Consider the following 16,823-nt stretch of genomic DNA (forward strand, 5'->3'; position numbering starts at 1 on the left):
CAGACTCACCTCGCAATCCGGCAAAGGAAGACTCAGTTCGTCTAGTGATGACTCGAAGGATTCAGAGCATCCCTGCCAGACCTCTCTGAGTCGTCCGAGCAGCGCCGGCAGTCCGTCCTCCTCACGAAGGGAGAATCCTTCCACCTCGGCTTGCTCCTCCGTTCCGTGCATGGTGGGAGGGAATCTGCTCGGTAGACGACAGGTCAAATACTCGTCAGTCGCGCTATTCGACTGGCGAGGGGCTATACAAAGAACTTACCGTTCTGTGTCGAGCGATGTTCCAAATCTTGTTCTCATCTTCCATTCGATTGCGAGACCATCGTGATACCCTCTGAAGGTTTGTAAGCGTTGCGAGGTCACTCACAACAGCTCACAACAGCTCACCAGACGAGACGGGGCGACGAGGTTGGCGTTGAGGCAAGAAGTAGGGAGCGAGAGGAGTCTCGCTCGAATGTCTCGTCGGAAAGCGACCCTTGCGCTCTCCGCGGAACGTCCGGTTCGACGACGACGGCGACGGCGGGAGCACGACCGACGGGCACCAGAGGCCACGCTGACGTCTGCAAAAGGCTCGCTGCGAAGTAATTCAAACTGCACTCTTTTTGAGATTCGCACGAAACTGAGATGAAACTGAGATGAAAAAGAGTCAAAACGGTGACGACGGTGAGTTGCAACAAGCTAAAGCTACAAGAGGGAACGCTGCTGAATGCGAGAGATCGTACATCGGTATCTATTCACGACAACAAGAAAAGTCAGCTGCATTGTTGCTTTCCGAATTCTTCTCGATGTGTCCAAGCGAGTCCTCGAAAGACTTCTCCTTCTTTTGGTGGATCAGCTACAAAAGGCAATGTCGGTTTGTCCTTCTCGTCACCTCCGCTTTCTTGGAACGGAGGCATCGGTACAGGTCTGAGATTTGTTTCATCAGGTCGAAAAAGGAGAAGTCTTTCGAGGATTTCGCACACATATCGAGGACACCGACGAGCAGGCGGAAAACTCACATCATCAGACAAAGCATAGTCGACCGAACGAGAACGAAAGGAGCCGAATGATGCGAGGCCTTCAAGGGAGGAAACGAACGAGAAAGAGTCAGCTCGATTTCGCTAGTCTCGAAATATCGATGTCCTTCCTCCGCCGTATCGTAATCAGAATAAAAGGCAATATCGGTTTATCCTTCCTTTCAACTCCCTCTTTCTTGGAAAGGGAGTTTTCGGTACAGGTCTGAGATATATTCATCACTTTGAACGGCGGCGAAGGTGAAGGCGCGGTGAACGATGAAGGGAAGGAGAACTTACGAAGAGAGGGAAGGACACGAAAAGGTGTTGCGGAACGAGAACGTGGAAACGAAAGTGAACCTGCTCCGATGAAACGAAAACAGATCAGTACGATGATCGCAAAGTCGGGGCGAGAATGTTGTGTCGACGATAGAAGATCAGGATTCGTTACGTTGTCCACATTCCGGCGCTCTACTTGTCTTTGTCTCGAACAGTCCTTCAACTTCCGACTTGAGCGAACAAGAGAAGCGAGATTCGGTTCGAAGGCAAAGACGAAGATTGAGGCAGGAGAGATCGGAGACAATAAATATGAAAGCATCATGTCGAGAGGGGCCGGGGCGTCGAGGGATGGAAAGTGAAAGGGGAGAAGCAGAAAGAGAGAAAAGAGGACTAACCCAGAGACACTCAGGAAGCTAGAGGGGGTCGAGCCGTAGGAGTGATCCGTGTCGCTCCACCGCTGCCGCCGCCTAACGAAGGAGTGCCGAGTCCGCCTGGGGTCGAGGGTATCGAGCGCGCAGGTGAGAAAGCTTGATTCCGAAGGTCGCTAAAGCTCCGCTTCTTGACGAGCATGCTCTCGATAGTCGCCTTGACCGACGTGATCCGTGAAGCTTCTGGCGGTGGTGTGCCGGTCGGGGAAGGAGTAGACGAGATGGGTGGAGTAGAGACAACAACGGCGGGACGAGGAGAGTCGGAAGAAGGAGGGAGGATAACATGCGTCTTCGAAAACTCGCCCTGCCCGCTTCGTACCTCCTCCTCTTGATCGTCATTCCCATCACCATCTCCCGAATCGACACTGAGGAATCTCAACGCCTTGACTAACTCGTCTGCCCATTTTTCGTTAAAAGTTGGACCGAGGTCGACCGGTTCCGTCTCGTCCTCCTCATGCCAGATTTGCTTATTCGGAGCATCTTCCTCGATCTGTTCCCATCCAACGGGGGGTGAACCTGGAGGTGAGATGAGGAAGTTTTTGCCGGTAGAAGGAACGGCGAGGAGAGCGCTACTGAGAGAAGTAGGGATGGGTAAAGGGATGCTAGGACCGAAGAAGGCACGCAGTGGTTGGCTACATGTTCGAGTGAAGAGATTGTGTTCGTGAGTGAGAAGTGAAGGGAAGGAGGGAAAGGAGCAAAGTAGAGGAAAAAAGGTCAGAGAGCGATTCCAGATCCCCTGCATCTACACGAGGAATCTGCTCACCCAGTTAGGTCAGGATTACTCGAAGTAGTACTCGCTTCATCCTCCCACACGAATCCATCCATTTCCTCCTTTGCCATTTTCGAATCTCGTACCTCGTCATACACGACCAGCACTCGTCCCAATTTCTCCAAAGGTGTCCATGCTACAACTCTACCGTAGCTTGCAAAGTGGAGTTCGAACAGAGGAAGCAGCGAGGGAGAGAAGAGGAGTGACGGGAGTACAAGAATCAACGAGTTGCTCGGTGTAGGCTTTGCGCGTCTTGTTCGAATCGGAGAGCGTGACATGTCTGTCCCTATATTGAGAGTCGGCCAGCGAGAGAAGGAGCGTGAAGGAGAGTGTGTCAAAGTTCAAAGTTCAAAGCTTCCGATGCTTCATTTCATGTTGTGGGGGTTGGGATCTCTCTCAAATCGCAAGCGTTCGATGATCTTTGGATGAGGTACAGGAGGAATTACACGACTATGTACAATAGGGAGAGCTGAGGCGAAACTACACCTGAACAAAATTAAGCAGAGTTGAAAACGAAAAAGCGTGTATGGTGTATTAGTCGGGATTCTTTCACCACCTGGGAGGCGGAGCTGCGAGAGAGTACTCGGCGGTAGTTCCACTGCCTTGGGACTTCTCGATACAGAGAGTGAAGACGATCTCGTCTTGCGCGGAGAAATCGGCCATGCAATAGTTTCGACGACCCATGACTGTGTTCGACGAGGGCTTCGATCCGTCGGTATCCTTGTCGAACAAAGGGATTAACTCTTCCTCTGTACCGATGTGGTGAAGCGTCTACGCAGAAGAAATCGTGATGAGTAGGAGGTTCGAGAACCGGCGAGCAAGATTGACTGAGGTTAACTTACCTTGTGCGTCTTCTTGCCGAGCTTGTCGACCAACCAGATGACGGGAGGAGGAGGAGGAGTGTTGACGATGGCCGACGAGATGACTGAGAAGACACAGAGAATTGGTCAGCTCGACTCCCTATGCGAATCGAGAAGAAAAAGTACTCACTTTGAAGCATGTATTTCGGATCTTGAGCAGGTTCGAGTTTCTCAGACGAGAAGAACTGCGCAGAAGTCGATATCAGTCTTGGAGTCATGTCGAAACGGAATCGGTATCGACTCACTTTACTTTGCGCGGTCGCGTGAACATCTCCCGACATCCAACTGATTCGAATATGCTTCTCGAGAGCGAGTTTTTGGAATTCCTGATGTCGGACGAGGAGAGAACATAAGTCACGGATACGAGAGATTCCAAATGGCAGAAACAATTCACCTCGACGAGCCAGTTTCGTTCCTTCTTGTGATTAGCCGCACATGGGTGATCAGCGAGATCGTCTTTAAGTTCCGCTTCGCTGTTTGACAGCAGGCAAAAGGTCAGAAACCAATCAGGCAGAGCAGATCGAGAAAACGCACGCATTGAACTTGTTGACTCCCGAAGGCATGATCTTGAGCTTGGCAAGGAGCGACATCGGGTTGAGCTTCTTCTCGAGGATCGCTTCCATCGCCGTCATTCGAGGGTACGCCAAGGGAACTCCGACGAGAACGACGAGATGTTCAACCGTCGAAGGCAAATTGCGAACAGCGGCGAAAAGTCGGTTGTAAGTTTCGACACTCGCGAGCTGATCGTACTTTCGCTCAGATCGCCAATCGACCGCGAGTAAAGATTGCTTGGGTCCGAGGGTCGTGAGGTACGAGTGGTTTCGGTAAGGAATGTAGGCTCCATCTCCTCCGAGGATCAAACATTTCGAAGGATTGTTGGGACAGATTCCTCGTTCATCGGCGAGGGTACCATCAACTTCATCGACGATGAACACTGCGAGGAGAGAGGTGTGTCAGAATGTCCAATCGTCAGACCATCGAATCAAGCGATGAAAGTTAGCAGAGAGGAACTCACTTTGGAAAAGCAAGTACCACTTGTAACCGACTGAACCGATAGACGAGAAGACAGGCGAAGTTTGAAGCGCTTCGGGGTAAGAACCGAAACCATCGATCAAGTCGTGATCATCGAGCTGGTTGAACATGGGAAGTCGAGAGATAGCTTGACCGAAAGCGCCGCTTCTGAACCATTGACAGTACCAGTTGAAGAAGAATCGATCGAGAGCGAGTCGCATTTCGGGTGTGAGAGGAGCTCGAGCTTTCACGTCTTGGTCCTGCTCGTTTATCCACGGAGCGACTTCAGGTTCTTTAGTTAAAGGGTCGCAGTAAATTTGGTCTCCACCCCCAACGATGCAGTGAATCGGTTTCTCTTCGTGTTTACGAAGAACGTCCCGCCAGAGGGGATCGGGACCATTGAAAGAATCCGTGTCGACTCCGCCAGAGAATCCGTTGCTATTCGTGCGCTTAGATCAGCCCGGTCCAGATCGCAGGAAGAAGAAGAGACTTACCAAGAGTGGTACATAACTCGCATCTCTTGATCGAAAGCAGGAACCCAGAACGAGCTTTCGGGACCGTTCTGTGAATTGTTATCTTGGGTTAGCTGTACATCGATGAGAGCGAGAGAGCTAGCTTACGTTGATCGAATAAAAGATTTCCTCTTCGCGCTCACCAAGAGGGATCTCGAGTTTGAACCTCCAGAAACTTTGAGCTCCCGCGATCGAATGGTAGACTTGAATCTTCTGTCCGGCAGCGTGGTACTTCTTGACGTAGTCCGGGTGATCGGGAGGGGCAGTTTGTTCACCTGAGACTTGAAGCTTGTCGAATTCGGCTGCGAGGGAACCGCCTGTAGCGTCCCATTCGCAAGTGAGGCTCGGAGGAGTCGAATAGTCGCTTCCCTCGTCCGTCGTGACGATCATGGCGAATCCGTGCCAAACTCGGTCGACGATAGTATCGTAACGGAGCATCGATCCAGTCATCATGAGGAGTCGTGGCGACATCTTGCGCTTCGTATCCGGCGATCGAAGAGGGTGAGGGTGAGGGATGTGGATCTTCTGCAAAGTCTCGGAAGGAGGTCCATCGGTAGGAGTGGGACCTGGGATCTCCGAGTTCGGTACATCTGAGCATCGTACGGAAAGACCGTCTCGTCAGCGATAGAGCCGATGAAGGATAGGGGAGAGAGGGGACTCACGAGGTCCGGGACGATATCCTTGAGCATCGTAAGCTCCTCCGACCGATCCTTCGACAGCGGCGGGTTCCTGGACCTTCTCCCTCAATTCGGCCTTTACGTCCTCTCGCTCTTGAAGCGGAACCGTCGTAGCGAGTCCATGACCTAATTTCCCCTGGGTAGCAGCGAGTCGTTGTAATCGTTCGTCTGCCGTTGGCAGCAGAGTCAGCAGAGGTCTTGGTTGTTACTCGATATAAGGGTATCGGGATGTCTACGAACCTCGTCGACGAGCGTGAAATCCACTGTTGATCGCCAAGCGATTTCCAGCGCGGGTTCAAGGTCAGTAAAGCGGGAAGCGATCAGAGGGTTAGCTAGTAGAGAGCTTACGCTTCATCCATGATTCAGTCCTGTGGTCAAAGTTGCCGGTGAGAGGGGAAGATAGAGTTTCAGAGATGAAGGCGACGGGAGTGCTCGATCGGTGGCAGTGCAAGGTCAAGTCTGGAGAGAGGACGAGTCAGCGGGGTGTGTCGTGATACTGAGCGGATGAAAGTACCCACCTCGAGAAGGGTTTGCCGAGAGGAGGTAAAGCAGCAACAACGAGCAAACAATGCAAACTTCCTTACTTGTCGATCTCCGTCATACCGATCAGAACTACGCCTGCACCTCCGTTGGTCGATCAAGCTCCTCGCCATTCGATTCGGAATGACACAGAAGAAGCTCAAGTGTCTCATCGTCGGAGCTGGGAGCTCTGGAATAGCCGCCGCGAAAGAAAGTTTGAACGTTGGATTAGAACCATCGGTGTATGAAGCGAGAGGAGGACCAGGAGGAGCTTGGAGGTTCGACAAGGACCCCGGAACGTGCCAACTACGATTTAGCGAAGATGGATGGGCAATCTTTTCGAATCAAGGCGAATCGGATTTCGCACGACCTCCGCCTCCTTCGCCCATGTACGATAGGCTCAAGACGAACGTCCCTAGTTCACTCATGCAATACCGAGGAAGACCTTTTCCTCCAGACGTCGTTCGTACCGCTTCTTTCTTTGCGATCCTCTCGAGTTTTCTCGCTGACATTCTTCGCTTTCAGAGCTTGTTCTGCTCCCATGAGCAAGTGCAAGCTTACCTCGAGGATTCTGCTCGACCTCTCAATTCCTACATAAGCTACAATCGCAGAGTTAATCGGATACGCTACACTCGTGCCGCAGATGGAGGAGAACAGCGAAAATGGTTCGCAGAGATCGCCTCGGCTCTCGATGATTCAGACTCGTTCACAGCGCAATTCGACTTCATCATCGTTGCGAATGGTCACTATTCAAAACCTTTCGTACCCTGGATCGACGGATTGAAAAGTTTTCAAGGAGAACTTTCGCATGCTCGTTGGTACCGTTCTCCCGAAACTTATGAGAACAAGGTGGGGAACGCTCTCTTGCGGCATTGTGCTTTACGTACTGACCCTTCCTCCTCTATGATCAGACTGTCCTTGTGGTGGGAAACTCAGCATCCGGATACGATATAACCCGCGAGATTGCGATGTCGATCCACGAACGGAGGACGGCGCTTCCAAATCAAGCTACGATTCCGCTCCCCAGAATCTATCAATCAGCTCGAAGTCCTTCAGCGCTCGGAATCGCTTTTGATGCCCCCGACGCCCCTAGCTGGGCAAAGGAGATCAAAGTTTTCCCGCCGATACAGAAAATCGCAGGCAGAACTATCGTTTTCGAGGATGGTCAAACCCTAGACGACGTCGATGTTATGTGAGTCAAATCTATTGTCACTGCATGCACGTCGCGAAAGTTGACGATCTTCTTGCTGTCCAAAGACAATTCGCAACCGGATACACCTTCTCGTTTCCTTTTCTTCATTCTTCGGATGCACCCTGGTCAGACCACCCTGTCACGCGACCTCCGATCACACCAGTAGTCTCCACTGAGCCTGACTCGACTCTTGGCTCTGCAATCCCCAGAACGCGACCTTCTATCGATGGAGGACTACGGTTACACAACCTCGACGATCGTTTCCTCTTCTACTTACCGGATCCTACCGCCGTCTTTCTCTGTCTGCCTTACTTGGTACGTTCTATCGACTCGCGGTGTCTACATCTGTATCCTGACTGACGATTCTCGCGCGTTAGGTGATTCCTTTCCCGCTCGCTCAAATCCAAGCTCGACTATCTTGTCTTCACTTTGTCGACTCTCCTCAATTGCCGAAGCCTCTCACGTTCTCTCAGGGAGTGCCCGAAGATGAAGCAGAAACTCGGGAGTCAGTCATTTTCGGTCATCCGAAACAGTTTGATTTGATGGATAGATTGATGGAAGAGAGTGGAGACGTGGCGTTGAACGACAGCGGTGGAGCAGGACACAAGGAATATGGGAGAACGAGTCAGGCAGATCGAGATTTGCGAGTCGGTGCGAAAGCTTTGAGACGAGCTGTACTCGGTTATTAAACCTCGAATGCAAAGAGTCTGCTCATATCTCCCGACGGACGATGTATGCACGCAGAGAGAAGGAACGAGGAACTGCTTTTGTCATTTGCGAACGGAAGGGAGTGTCTGTGGAGCTAGCTATAATGATGGAGAAGAAGGAAAGAGGTATGACGAGTTGCGAAGAGAAAGAGAGAACAGGAATAACGAAGGGGGAGTGGGGTATAAGCTAGTCACAAGAAGAGTTTGTTGTTGCGAATTGCGAGGTTTGTTGAAAAACGAAAGAAGTTGCGATTTGCGTGATAGTGTGCGAGTTTGCGAGGGTATAAATTTCGGCCTGTAACTGAGACCTTTTCTTCTCCAAGTGCTGGAGATGTTCCTACTTGTACAGATGATTTTTAAGGGTGTCGAACTCCTAGAGATCGGAATCGCCCGAATCGACATGGCCGTAAGCTCCTCCAGAGATTACGACTTCCCGTCCTCCTCGTCCTCTACTAGATCTGCTCTTGCTCTTGCTCTGAGTCCGGCTCGAAGCTCGTCTCCCTCTGCCTCGATCTTCCTCGACTTCCTCCTCCTCCTCCGCTACGACCCTCTCTCGCGTTCTGCCTCGGACTCGAGGGGTTTCTTCTTCTCTGGAGCCACGTCCTCGAGATCGTGAGACGCGTGATGATCGGCTTCGAGATGACGTGCGACTGCGGCGATCCTCGTCCTCCGAATCGGCCTCCGGTGATAGCGAGCGACGACGCGATGACGAAGATCGATTTCGACCGACTGTTGGAGGAGTCGCGGGCGGGGAAGGGAAAGGAGATACGGCGCAAGACGAGGAAGGGGAGTCGGTTGTCGCTTGAATGAAATGTCCGGGAAGGAGGCTGGGACGTTGACGAGTCGTGAGGGATTTTGGTAGAGCAGAAGCGCGAATGGTGTCGTCTCGTTGTCGACCTCGGAGTTGTGAGGGGATCGTGAGGGTCGCAGACTGATCTTCATCCTCCCTGGAAGAAGTATTGTCGAGTGAGGCAGAGGCGCTTCGTTCCGAATCGAGAGGAGTGAGTCGTTCGATCGCGGAGTCCGACTGAACTTGAGCTGCTGGCCCACGACGGAAGAGAGTGCGGGTAGGACGTCCAGGTGTCGAAGGGAAGGGGACGGGAGTCGATGATCCAACGGATTGACGAGCGACGACGGTAGCATCGACTGAGCGAGATCGCTTCATTTCTTCGTCTTGCGATTCTACGGTTCGACCTCGAGGTTCGGAAGAGGCGGGGGCAGCTGGATCCGCGAGATGCGAGAAGAGATAACAGGCGAAGGCGGAGTGGGCGTCGTCCCCAGAAGAATCACCGTCGCTTTCCCTTCCTTCCTCTCGTCGAAGAGTTTTCGTCGTCGGCGGGCCTTCATCGCTCGCGGATCGTCCGGTACGAAGGTTCCGGATTCGAGGTGAAACCAAGACTTCCTCGTTTGAGGCGTTATCGACCGGGGTGAATCCACTGACGGGTTGAGGCGGAGAAGGTTGCCATGATTTTCTCCTCGGTTTCTTTTCCAAATTTGTGTCCACCTTCAATTTCTTCGGTACTCCAATACAGCCTGGTCGTCCGCAGTGAGAAGGAGTGGGGATAACTGGAGGCGTCGGTACAGCGTCGGCTTGTCGTCGGGGAAGAGAGAGGAGGGTGATATCGTCGTCGTGGATGTGAGCTCCAGGAGAGTCGAGACTGAAGGGGTTGCGACTCAACGGAGCCGAAGGAGAGATGGGATTCAGAGCCGGTGACGAGTGAACAGCAGCGGCTTTCTGACGGAAGTAGAGAGGGGAAGGGACGGTCGGATGAGGACGATCGATTTTTCGACGATAGCTGAGATCTTTGTTCGGGTTGACGGAGTCGATTGCTGCGACTAGCGGTGATGCCAGCGGCTCCGGTTGGTAGTTGATAGACCAGGTCGAGGCGAGTTTGGCCGCGTTCGCAGGAAGAGAGTGTGAATAATTGTAGCCGTCTTTCGGGGGAGGAAGATCGAGAGCTGGGGGGTCGGCAAGATCGGGATGGCTCGAATGGAGTGGTGAATTTGTCGCACTCGAGGGAGGAGTCGAGCAAGCGCTCTTAGCCGAAGAAACGAGAGGCGGTACGGGCGAAAGATAAGGAGAGAATTCGGGAGAGGTGGGAGCCTGTCGATAATCCGATTCCCTGCACTCTGCTGAGCAGTACGAGCTTCCCTCTGTTGCATTTCCGCATCTATCGACAGTATTTCCAGTCAGCCTCTGAAAGGTTACTCGACAGAGGGAGGGAAAAAAGTCGAGTGAAGCGAGAGGGAATGGATTGACTTACGAGAAGCAGAAGTCCCCAAATGGTAACTCATCTCCCATCTCCAAGGTCTTCTCCCTCATACGTCCAGAGTTGACCGCGGTCAACATGAGAGCGACTTTTCTTTCCCTCTTGATGAAGATAGATCGAAGCGATCGGGGAAGCAGGAGACGCCAGAGTCGCCTCCTAGGGGTTACTTGCAGTCTGTACTATGGGTGAAAAGCGTGGGCGAGGCCGATCCTATTGAAATTGGGGGAGTTCGGGAGATCCGTCGGATGAAGCGAAAGGCGGGAGGGACCGATAGAGACTGTTGTGATCTGAGGCGAAAGACTAGAGTGGACGAATCGGATAGGCGAGAAGTAAGCGAAAGAGGAGGGGAGAAGTGTGCTGGAGAGAGGGAGCAAAAGCGATGGTCAAAGAAGGATGAGGGAGTTTTCAACTTTTTGACTTCGATATTGCGGCGATCTGCAGCACCTTTTTTTTCTTCTTCTCTTTTCGTGATCCCTTGCTAGTTCTCTGTTCGCGCACTGTACAGTATGTACTGTATGCGGACTCGAATGCGAACGTTGACAGACGAAAGACCGCAATCGCGAGACTCGGGCTACAATTTGCGCAATTTTGCTTTCCCTTTTCACCGCAAACTCCCTTTGTGAAAGGGACTTGGGACGTGGGCCGAACGTGCCGACGCGCTTGCGTTCTCGACAAGTGGGTCGAAAAGTGTGGGAAAAGCTCGAAGCAAACAGGCGAGAGAGAGAAGGAAAACTTTCGAGGGAACGTGCTCAGTCCCTTCTGAACCTTCCCGCGCTGTCCACTTCGGCGAAAGTGGAATCTCTGGACCGCTAAGCCTATGCGAAACTTTGGAAAGCTCGAGTATTGTCCTGTACAGTCAAGTTAGGCAGCGATCGAATCGTCCGGTCCATGGAGCTGCAGTCGAAGATCGCGCACCTTTTTGACGTGCGCTGAACCGAAAGTGAGGACGGCCCCTTCGCAGGTCCGTGCTCACCGTAGAACCAATGTTTGAGGGGTGCTCCTTGTCTTCTAAAAGTTCAGGCCTGCGGAGGAGGAAAAAGGGCGCACACGAGAGGTGAAAACGTTTTCAACGTTGAGCTTTGGCTCACCGACACCCGATATCGATTGCGCAGATACCAGCAAAAGAGCGAATCGTTCCTCCGTTCGTGACGAAGACGAGAGTCTCTCACACATCGACTCGATCCTCGTATGGAGCGAGTGGACAGGTCAACCAAGCTTCCTTCGGCATCCATCAATGTCGACATCCCGATCCTCAAGACCGAATTTGAAGACCGCCTCGGTGAAGCATGCCCGTTACGCTCCGATAACGACCGGCTGAAATGGAAGAGGACACTGGAGATTGCAAAGCGTAGAAAATCTATACAAATCCGAATAAGGGTAGCGTAAAACGGGAATCCTGGTACAAAACCGAGTCAGAGGAAAAATTACAGCAAGTCTAGTCACCCCTCGTCAAAGTAGAAGTCGATGGTCGGAGCGGTACACCATCCTCCTCGAGTTCTCCGTCCTCTTCTTCTTCTTCCGTCTCAGTTGCAAGTAGGCCGTATTCGCTCGGTCTCCTTTCGATTCCTCCAGTCCATTCGCGACGAGTTCTACGACGACCGCGCGAAGGGAAGATCTTGATCCAAGCAGAGTGTACGAGGTTGATCGCTGCTCCAGCGAGTTCGGATAGAGTACCTTCTCCAGCGTCGCCAGCAGGGTCGTCGAGTCTTCGGGCGAGTCGAGGTCGTCGCCAAAGTCGAAGCGTGAGCGAGGAAGCGACGACCGAGACCGACGAGAAGGCCATGGCAGCCCCAGCCATCATTGGATGAAGGTGCACTCCCCATGGGAGAAAGAAACCCATTGCGAGGGGAATCCCTAAAGTTTCGCGGAGAAACGAAAATCAGCTCAGATCGAAGCTTGCTCAACAAAAGCAAGAAATACATACCGACGAGGTTATAGATCGTAGCCCAGATAAAATTGAGACGGATTTGTCGGAAGATTCTTCGAGAAAGGTCGAGAGCGGCGACGACGTCGAGAAGATCGGATCTCATGAGAACGACGTCGGCAGCTTCCATCGCGATATCGGTACCGGTACAGAGAGCGATACCGACATCAGCGGCAGCCAGAGCCGGAGAGTCATTGATCCCATCTCCAACCTAAGTTCGACGAGCAAAATCAGCGATCTTGTCACGTTTCGATTGGAAGAATTCGAGACGACTCACCATTGCGACTCGATGACCTTGCCTCTGTAGCTTCTCGACGAGTGCCTTCTTCCCATTCGGACTCATTGAAGCGTGAACGTCAACCGCCGGAATTCCAACTTCGTCGGCGATAGCTTTCGCTGTCGTTTCCTGATCCCCGGTCGCGAGTGCAACCTCGATGCCCATCCATCTCAGCGCATCGATCGCCTGTCTCGCTTCCGATTTGACTGTGTCGGCGAGAGAGATCGCGCACGCGAGTTGACCATCGACGGCTACGAGAATACAACTTCGACCGATCGACTCTTCTCCAAGGCGGAACGCTTCGTGCGAGGAGGGTAATGTGATGTCGGAGCGAGTGAGGAAGGAGGAGTTGCCGATCTCGATACGATGAGTCGAGCGACCAGTGCCGGCAGAGGGAGAGAGGGAAGGAAAATGGCCGGAGACATCGCATCTGACTCCTTCTCCCGTGACTGATTCGAAAGAGGTGACGTCGATCGAGCTAGGGATTGCGGCGAGATGAAGCGTTTGGAGTCCCCAACGAGCGATCGCTTTCGCGAGAGGGTGTTCTGATTTCGTTTCGGCCGCAGTGAAGAGGAGAACGGCGTCATCTTGCCATGCGATGCTGGACCCGAATTCTTCTTGCGAAGAGTCGAGAGAATTGCGATCCACCCATTTGACGCCGACGACGTCCATCTTTCCGACTGTGATCGTCCCAGTCTTGTCGAGTACGATTCGGTCGATCCGATAACTGGCTTCGAGAGGACCTGCCCCTTTGATCAGGATCCCATTCTGCGCTCCAACTCCCGTTCCGACCATCACTGCCGTCGGTGTCGAAAGTCCGAGGGCGCAAGGGCAGGCGACGACGATAACCGAGATGCAGAGTTGTAGACAGACCATGAATTTGCTCGCTCCAGTTTCGTGAAAGACGTGAGGGAGTTGACTCGTGGCGTGAGCGATGACCATCCATGCGACAAAGGTGATGAGACCGAGAGAGATGACGGTTGGAACGAAGTATCCGGCGACGGTGTCGGCGAACGCTTGAATTGGGGCTTTCGAAGTTTGCGCTTCCTCGACGAGGTTGACGATCTGAGCGAGAGCCGTATCCTTTCCTGCTCGAGTCACCTTCATATCGAACGTTCCTTCTCCGTTGACGGTTCCTCCGATAACGTTTGAGTCGATCGTTTTCGTCACCGGTACAACCTCTCCTGTTACCATACTCTCATCGACCGTCGATTCTCCGCTGATAACCGCTCCATCTGCCGGAATCTTGTCTCCTGGAACTATCTTGACCAGATCCCCTACTTGAACGAGTTCGGTCGGGACTTTTTTCTCCTTCGTTCGCTCCGGATTGGTATAGATGATGGCTTGACTCGGGGTCAGACTCATCAGACGACTGAGAGCTGTACTGGTTTGTCCTTTTGCGAGGTTTTCGAGGAAGCGACCGAAAGTGACGAAGGTGATGAGCATGGTCGAAGTTTCGAAGAAGACTTTGGGATCATAGTTGGGATCAGAGACGAATGGTGCGAGGGCCATGGCGAAGATCGAGTAGGAGAAGGCGGCAGAGGTACCGAGAACGACGAGAACGTCCATCGTGGCGGATTTGTGCTTGAGCGCTTTGAAGGCGGATCGGTAGAATCGCGCACCTATCCCCAATTGAACTGGGATAGTGAGGAAGCAGCAGATGACGTCGCCAAGATGAATGCCGGATACGAGGGTGAAGTTGACGAGAGGACGAAGAAAGGGAATCATGGGAAAGACCATCGAGAGGAGGAAGACAGGGAAGCCGAAGGAAAAGGATCGGAGAAAGGCGTTCCTCCACTCTTGAATCTCCTTGGTACGAGCGAGCGACTGTAGCTGCATCGCGTTGTTCTCATCTGAAGCGAGAGTCGCGTCGAATCCAACATCTTCGATCAAGTCGACAACGTCGCGAGGTCCTCCAAGGATCTTGGGGTCGTAAGAGACGGTGGCTCGTTCGGTTGCGAGAGCGACTGATACTTTGAGGATGCCCGGAGACGAACGGAGCGCCGATTCTATCGCAGAGACGCAGGAACCGCACCTTTTGCGAGAACAAGATGAAAAGTCAGGACGTGCAAGAAACGGGATCCGAAATGAAGAGAGTTGCTCACGTCATCCCGTACACTCGTAGTATGACGGTATCTTCGGCGACGGGTTCGAGAGGAGTCGCTTCGAAGCCCATATCCTCGATTTCCTATATTGCGAGAGAAAAACCAAAATCAGTTTCCCGCTTCGTGTCGTTTCTTTCGAGCGAGACGAGACGCACCTCTGCGAGCTTCTCCGGTGTCCAGTTCGCCGCGTCGTAATCAATCACTGCTCGCTCCGCGCTGTACAGGTTTCGAGGAACAGAGTAAGCTTTCAGACAACTCGCGCTCGTTTTCAGGCGAGTAAGCTCACAGAAGGGCGACCGTAACATTCAAGATACCCTCCTGACCCTTCAGTCCCCCTTCAATACTCGCCACGCATGCCCCGCAAGTCATACCTGAGGGTCGAACCGAGTTGAGCAACCTGATCAGATTGAACGAAGTGACTGAACTCACCTTCGACCTTGAGCGTAACAGTCTGCATGGAGCTTGATCGTACCTTGTCGCCGAAAGCAAGAACGCCTAGTTCCTCACCATCTTCGGCGAGTAACGAAGTCGTTGCCGAACTCATTCGCAAGTCTTCAGAGTCGAGGAGAACACGAGCAGATACTCTCCCGTCGACGTGTAGAGTTCGTTATGTAGCAGATCGATGGGTGAGTGGAAGGACGAGAGGCGTATTGAGTGGATTGTAGAGAGAACAAGAGTCCGGAATTAATCTCCAAGATTAGATCGTCTTCGCTTCCGAGTACCATTTGGGCGTGTGGTCGTCTACGATCTCCGACTGGCCCGCAATCTCGCCAGAAGCGACGCGGCAATCGAGGAAATTTTGGTTGAACGAGATGCGAGTGAATTAAGTCAAAAAAGTATATCAAAGGGTATCGAGTAGATAGTCGAAAGTACATAAGGAGTGAGTGAAGGTTACACGAAGGAGGAACACGCGACGCCGGATGGGAGAGACAGAGGAAAGGGGACAAGGGAGCGGCAAGGAAAAATACAAAACCGCGCTCAACCTCGTACGGAACCTCGCTCAATTAACCTTCTCCTTCAACGCTTTCCCGTTCATCTCGCTCGTCGGAATGTGAGCGAGCTCGTTCGGACCGTTGACCTCCGAGGGTAGAGTTTCTCCTTTCCGAGTCCTCTTCGAAAGTTTCGCATTGAACTCTTCGCGAGTCATCCTCGTGCCGAAAAAGATGCTGTAGCGGTACAACACGCATCAATGAGTGTTCTCAGAATAGTGCGAGGAGGAATGAGACTCACTCCCACGAGATGAACCATGGTTGCGAATAGTTTTTCTTCAGTCCAGCTACTTGATCTGGAAGGAGAGAAAATGAGGTGAGCACAGATGAGCCGGCGGAGACTTGTTAGTCGGAACGTACGATGAATGTCGTGATAATCTGCATTGTTGCCGAAGAGGTGTTGAAACGGATCCCAAGGGAAAGCGAAACCGCAATGATCATCGATTGTCTTCGCCGTCGAGATACCGAAGAAGAGGATGTCTTGTCGAATCGTGAGTCCAGCGATCATGTGAGCGAGGAAGGTGCCGCAAGTGTCGAGAACGAAGCCTTCGAGCGGGTGATTGTAGAGTGCTCCGAAGGCGTACGGAACGTAAAGTCGGTGATGCCAGCTGTGAATCGTTCGATAGAGGTAGGTGACTTGATGAGCAGTTCGATGCATCATGTACTGCCATCCATCGAGAATGAAGCTAACGTCCGGAAGGGCGCGAAACGAAAACAAAGTCATCAGTCAAACGCACTTGAAAGAAGGCGAGCTCGTCAGAAGACTCACGCGGCCCACGCTAACTGTAATGTCGGTACTCCCCACCAGTACAACCAATTTGCAGCCTGTCTGCCGTACTGAGCCATCCATTCTCCACCTCTCTTCGAACCAGCTGCTGAAATGACTACTTTTGCGACCCTCCTTCCCCACTTGTTCAGCTGAGCTGCATGATCCATCGCCGGTTCCTCATCGTCCAACGCAAACACGCCCAACATTGTCTGCAGGAATTGTTGAAACAACACTGCGACTACAACTTCCCTCACTGTCACTCTGTTCTTGCTCTTGACCTCCTCTGGCTCGTGTATTCTGTATCGTTCGAATATATCCCAGTTTGATCGGTCGAGAAGTTCGAAGAAGAGAGAGAATCCCCAGTAGATGGCGAAAGGCGCGAAGAGGGATAGGTATTTGTCCGAGATCCCGGGGATCAATTCGGTTCGAGGGGAATGATACCAAGGGTAGTCGGAAGATCGTAGTGGTGTCGTGTACAGAGGCGCGTACGCGAGATGAAGCCCTCCGAAGGTCGAGTTATCCATGATTGAACAAAGTCAAAGAGGA

General features: G+C 52.5%; 6 protein-coding genes across 6 annotated transcripts; 1 reads left to right on the top strand and 5 right to left on the bottom strand.

Annotated features, from left to right (window-relative positions):
* Positions 1 to 1,673: 1,673 nt before the first annotated feature.
* On the bottom strand, positions 1,674 to 2,743 carry JCM6883_004892 (uncharacterized protein; the record flags this gene model as incomplete). The annotated part of the gene is made up of 2 exons (XM_076632010.1): positions 1,674 to 2,328; positions 2,460 to 2,743. The coding sequence occupies 2 exons, from the start codon at positions 2,741 to 2,743 to the stop codon at positions 1,674 to 1,676; spliced, it is 939 nt and encodes a 312-aa protein (XP_076487934.1).
* Positions 2,744 to 3,014: 271 nt separating this feature from the next.
* JCM6883_004893 (uncharacterized protein) lies at positions 3,015 to 5,884 on the bottom strand (the record flags this gene model as incomplete). The annotated part of the gene is made up of 12 exons (XM_076632011.1): positions 3,015 to 3,236; positions 3,308 to 3,390; positions 3,456 to 3,510; positions 3,571 to 3,651; positions 3,720 to 3,798; positions 3,860 to 4,259; positions 4,341 to 4,774; positions 4,831 to 4,898; positions 4,957 to 5,438; positions 5,511 to 5,693; positions 5,766 to 5,788; positions 5,874 to 5,884. The coding sequence occupies 12 exons, from the start codon at positions 5,882 to 5,884 to the stop codon at positions 3,015 to 3,017; spliced, it is 2,121 nt and encodes a 706-aa protein (XP_076487935.1).
* A 304-nt stretch (positions 5,885 to 6,188) lies between these two features.
* Positions 6,189 to 7,925, top strand: JCM6883_004894 (uncharacterized protein; the record flags this gene model as incomplete). The annotated part of the gene is made up of 5 exons (XM_076632012.1): positions 6,189 to 6,506; positions 6,570 to 6,893; positions 6,956 to 7,236; positions 7,302 to 7,551; positions 7,614 to 7,925. The coding sequence occupies 5 exons, from the start codon at positions 6,189 to 6,191 to the stop codon at positions 7,923 to 7,925; spliced, it is 1,485 nt and encodes a 494-aa protein (XP_076487936.1).
* Positions 7,926 to 8,316: 391 nt separating this feature from the next.
* On the bottom strand, positions 8,317 to 10,293 carry JCM6883_004895 (uncharacterized protein; the record flags this gene model as incomplete). The annotated part of the gene is made up of 2 exons (XM_076632013.1): positions 8,317 to 10,114; positions 10,208 to 10,293. 2 exons carry the CDS (start codon positions 10,291 to 10,293, stop codon positions 8,317 to 8,319), a joined length of 1,884 nt encoding a protein of 627 aa, XP_076487937.1.
* Positions 10,294 to 11,648: 1,355 nt separating this feature from the next.
* On the bottom strand, positions 11,649 to 15,063 carry JCM6883_004896 (heavy metal translocating P-type ATPase; the record flags this gene model as incomplete). Its single annotated transcript, XM_076632014.1, has 7 exons — positions 11,649 to 12,067; positions 12,138 to 12,348; positions 12,415 to 14,449; positions 14,520 to 14,602; positions 14,675 to 14,735; positions 14,806 to 14,890; positions 14,949 to 15,063. 7 exons carry the CDS (start codon positions 15,061 to 15,063, stop codon positions 11,649 to 11,651), a joined length of 3,009 nt encoding a protein of 1,002 aa, XP_076487938.1.
* Positions 15,064 to 15,519: 456 nt separating this feature from the next.
* Positions 15,520 to 16,801, bottom strand: SUR2 (sphingosine hydroxylase; the record flags this gene model as incomplete). The annotated part of the gene is made up of 4 exons (XM_076632015.1): positions 15,520 to 15,685; positions 15,750 to 15,804; positions 15,869 to 16,194; positions 16,278 to 16,801. 4 exons carry the CDS (start codon positions 16,799 to 16,801, stop codon positions 15,520 to 15,522), a joined length of 1,071 nt encoding a protein of 356 aa, XP_076487939.1.
* Between the last annotated feature and the right edge of the window lie 22 nt (positions 16,802 to 16,823).

This window comes from Sporobolomyces salmoneus (genome assembly GCF_050403485.1).
Source record: "Sporobolomyces salmoneus JCM6883 DNA, S_salmoneus_JCM6883_v1_ctg22, whole genome shotgun sequence".
NCBI classification, from domain to species: Eukaryota; Fungi; Basidiomycota; class Microbotryomycetes; order Sporidiobolales; family Sporidiobolaceae; genus Sporobolomyces; species Sporobolomyces salmoneus.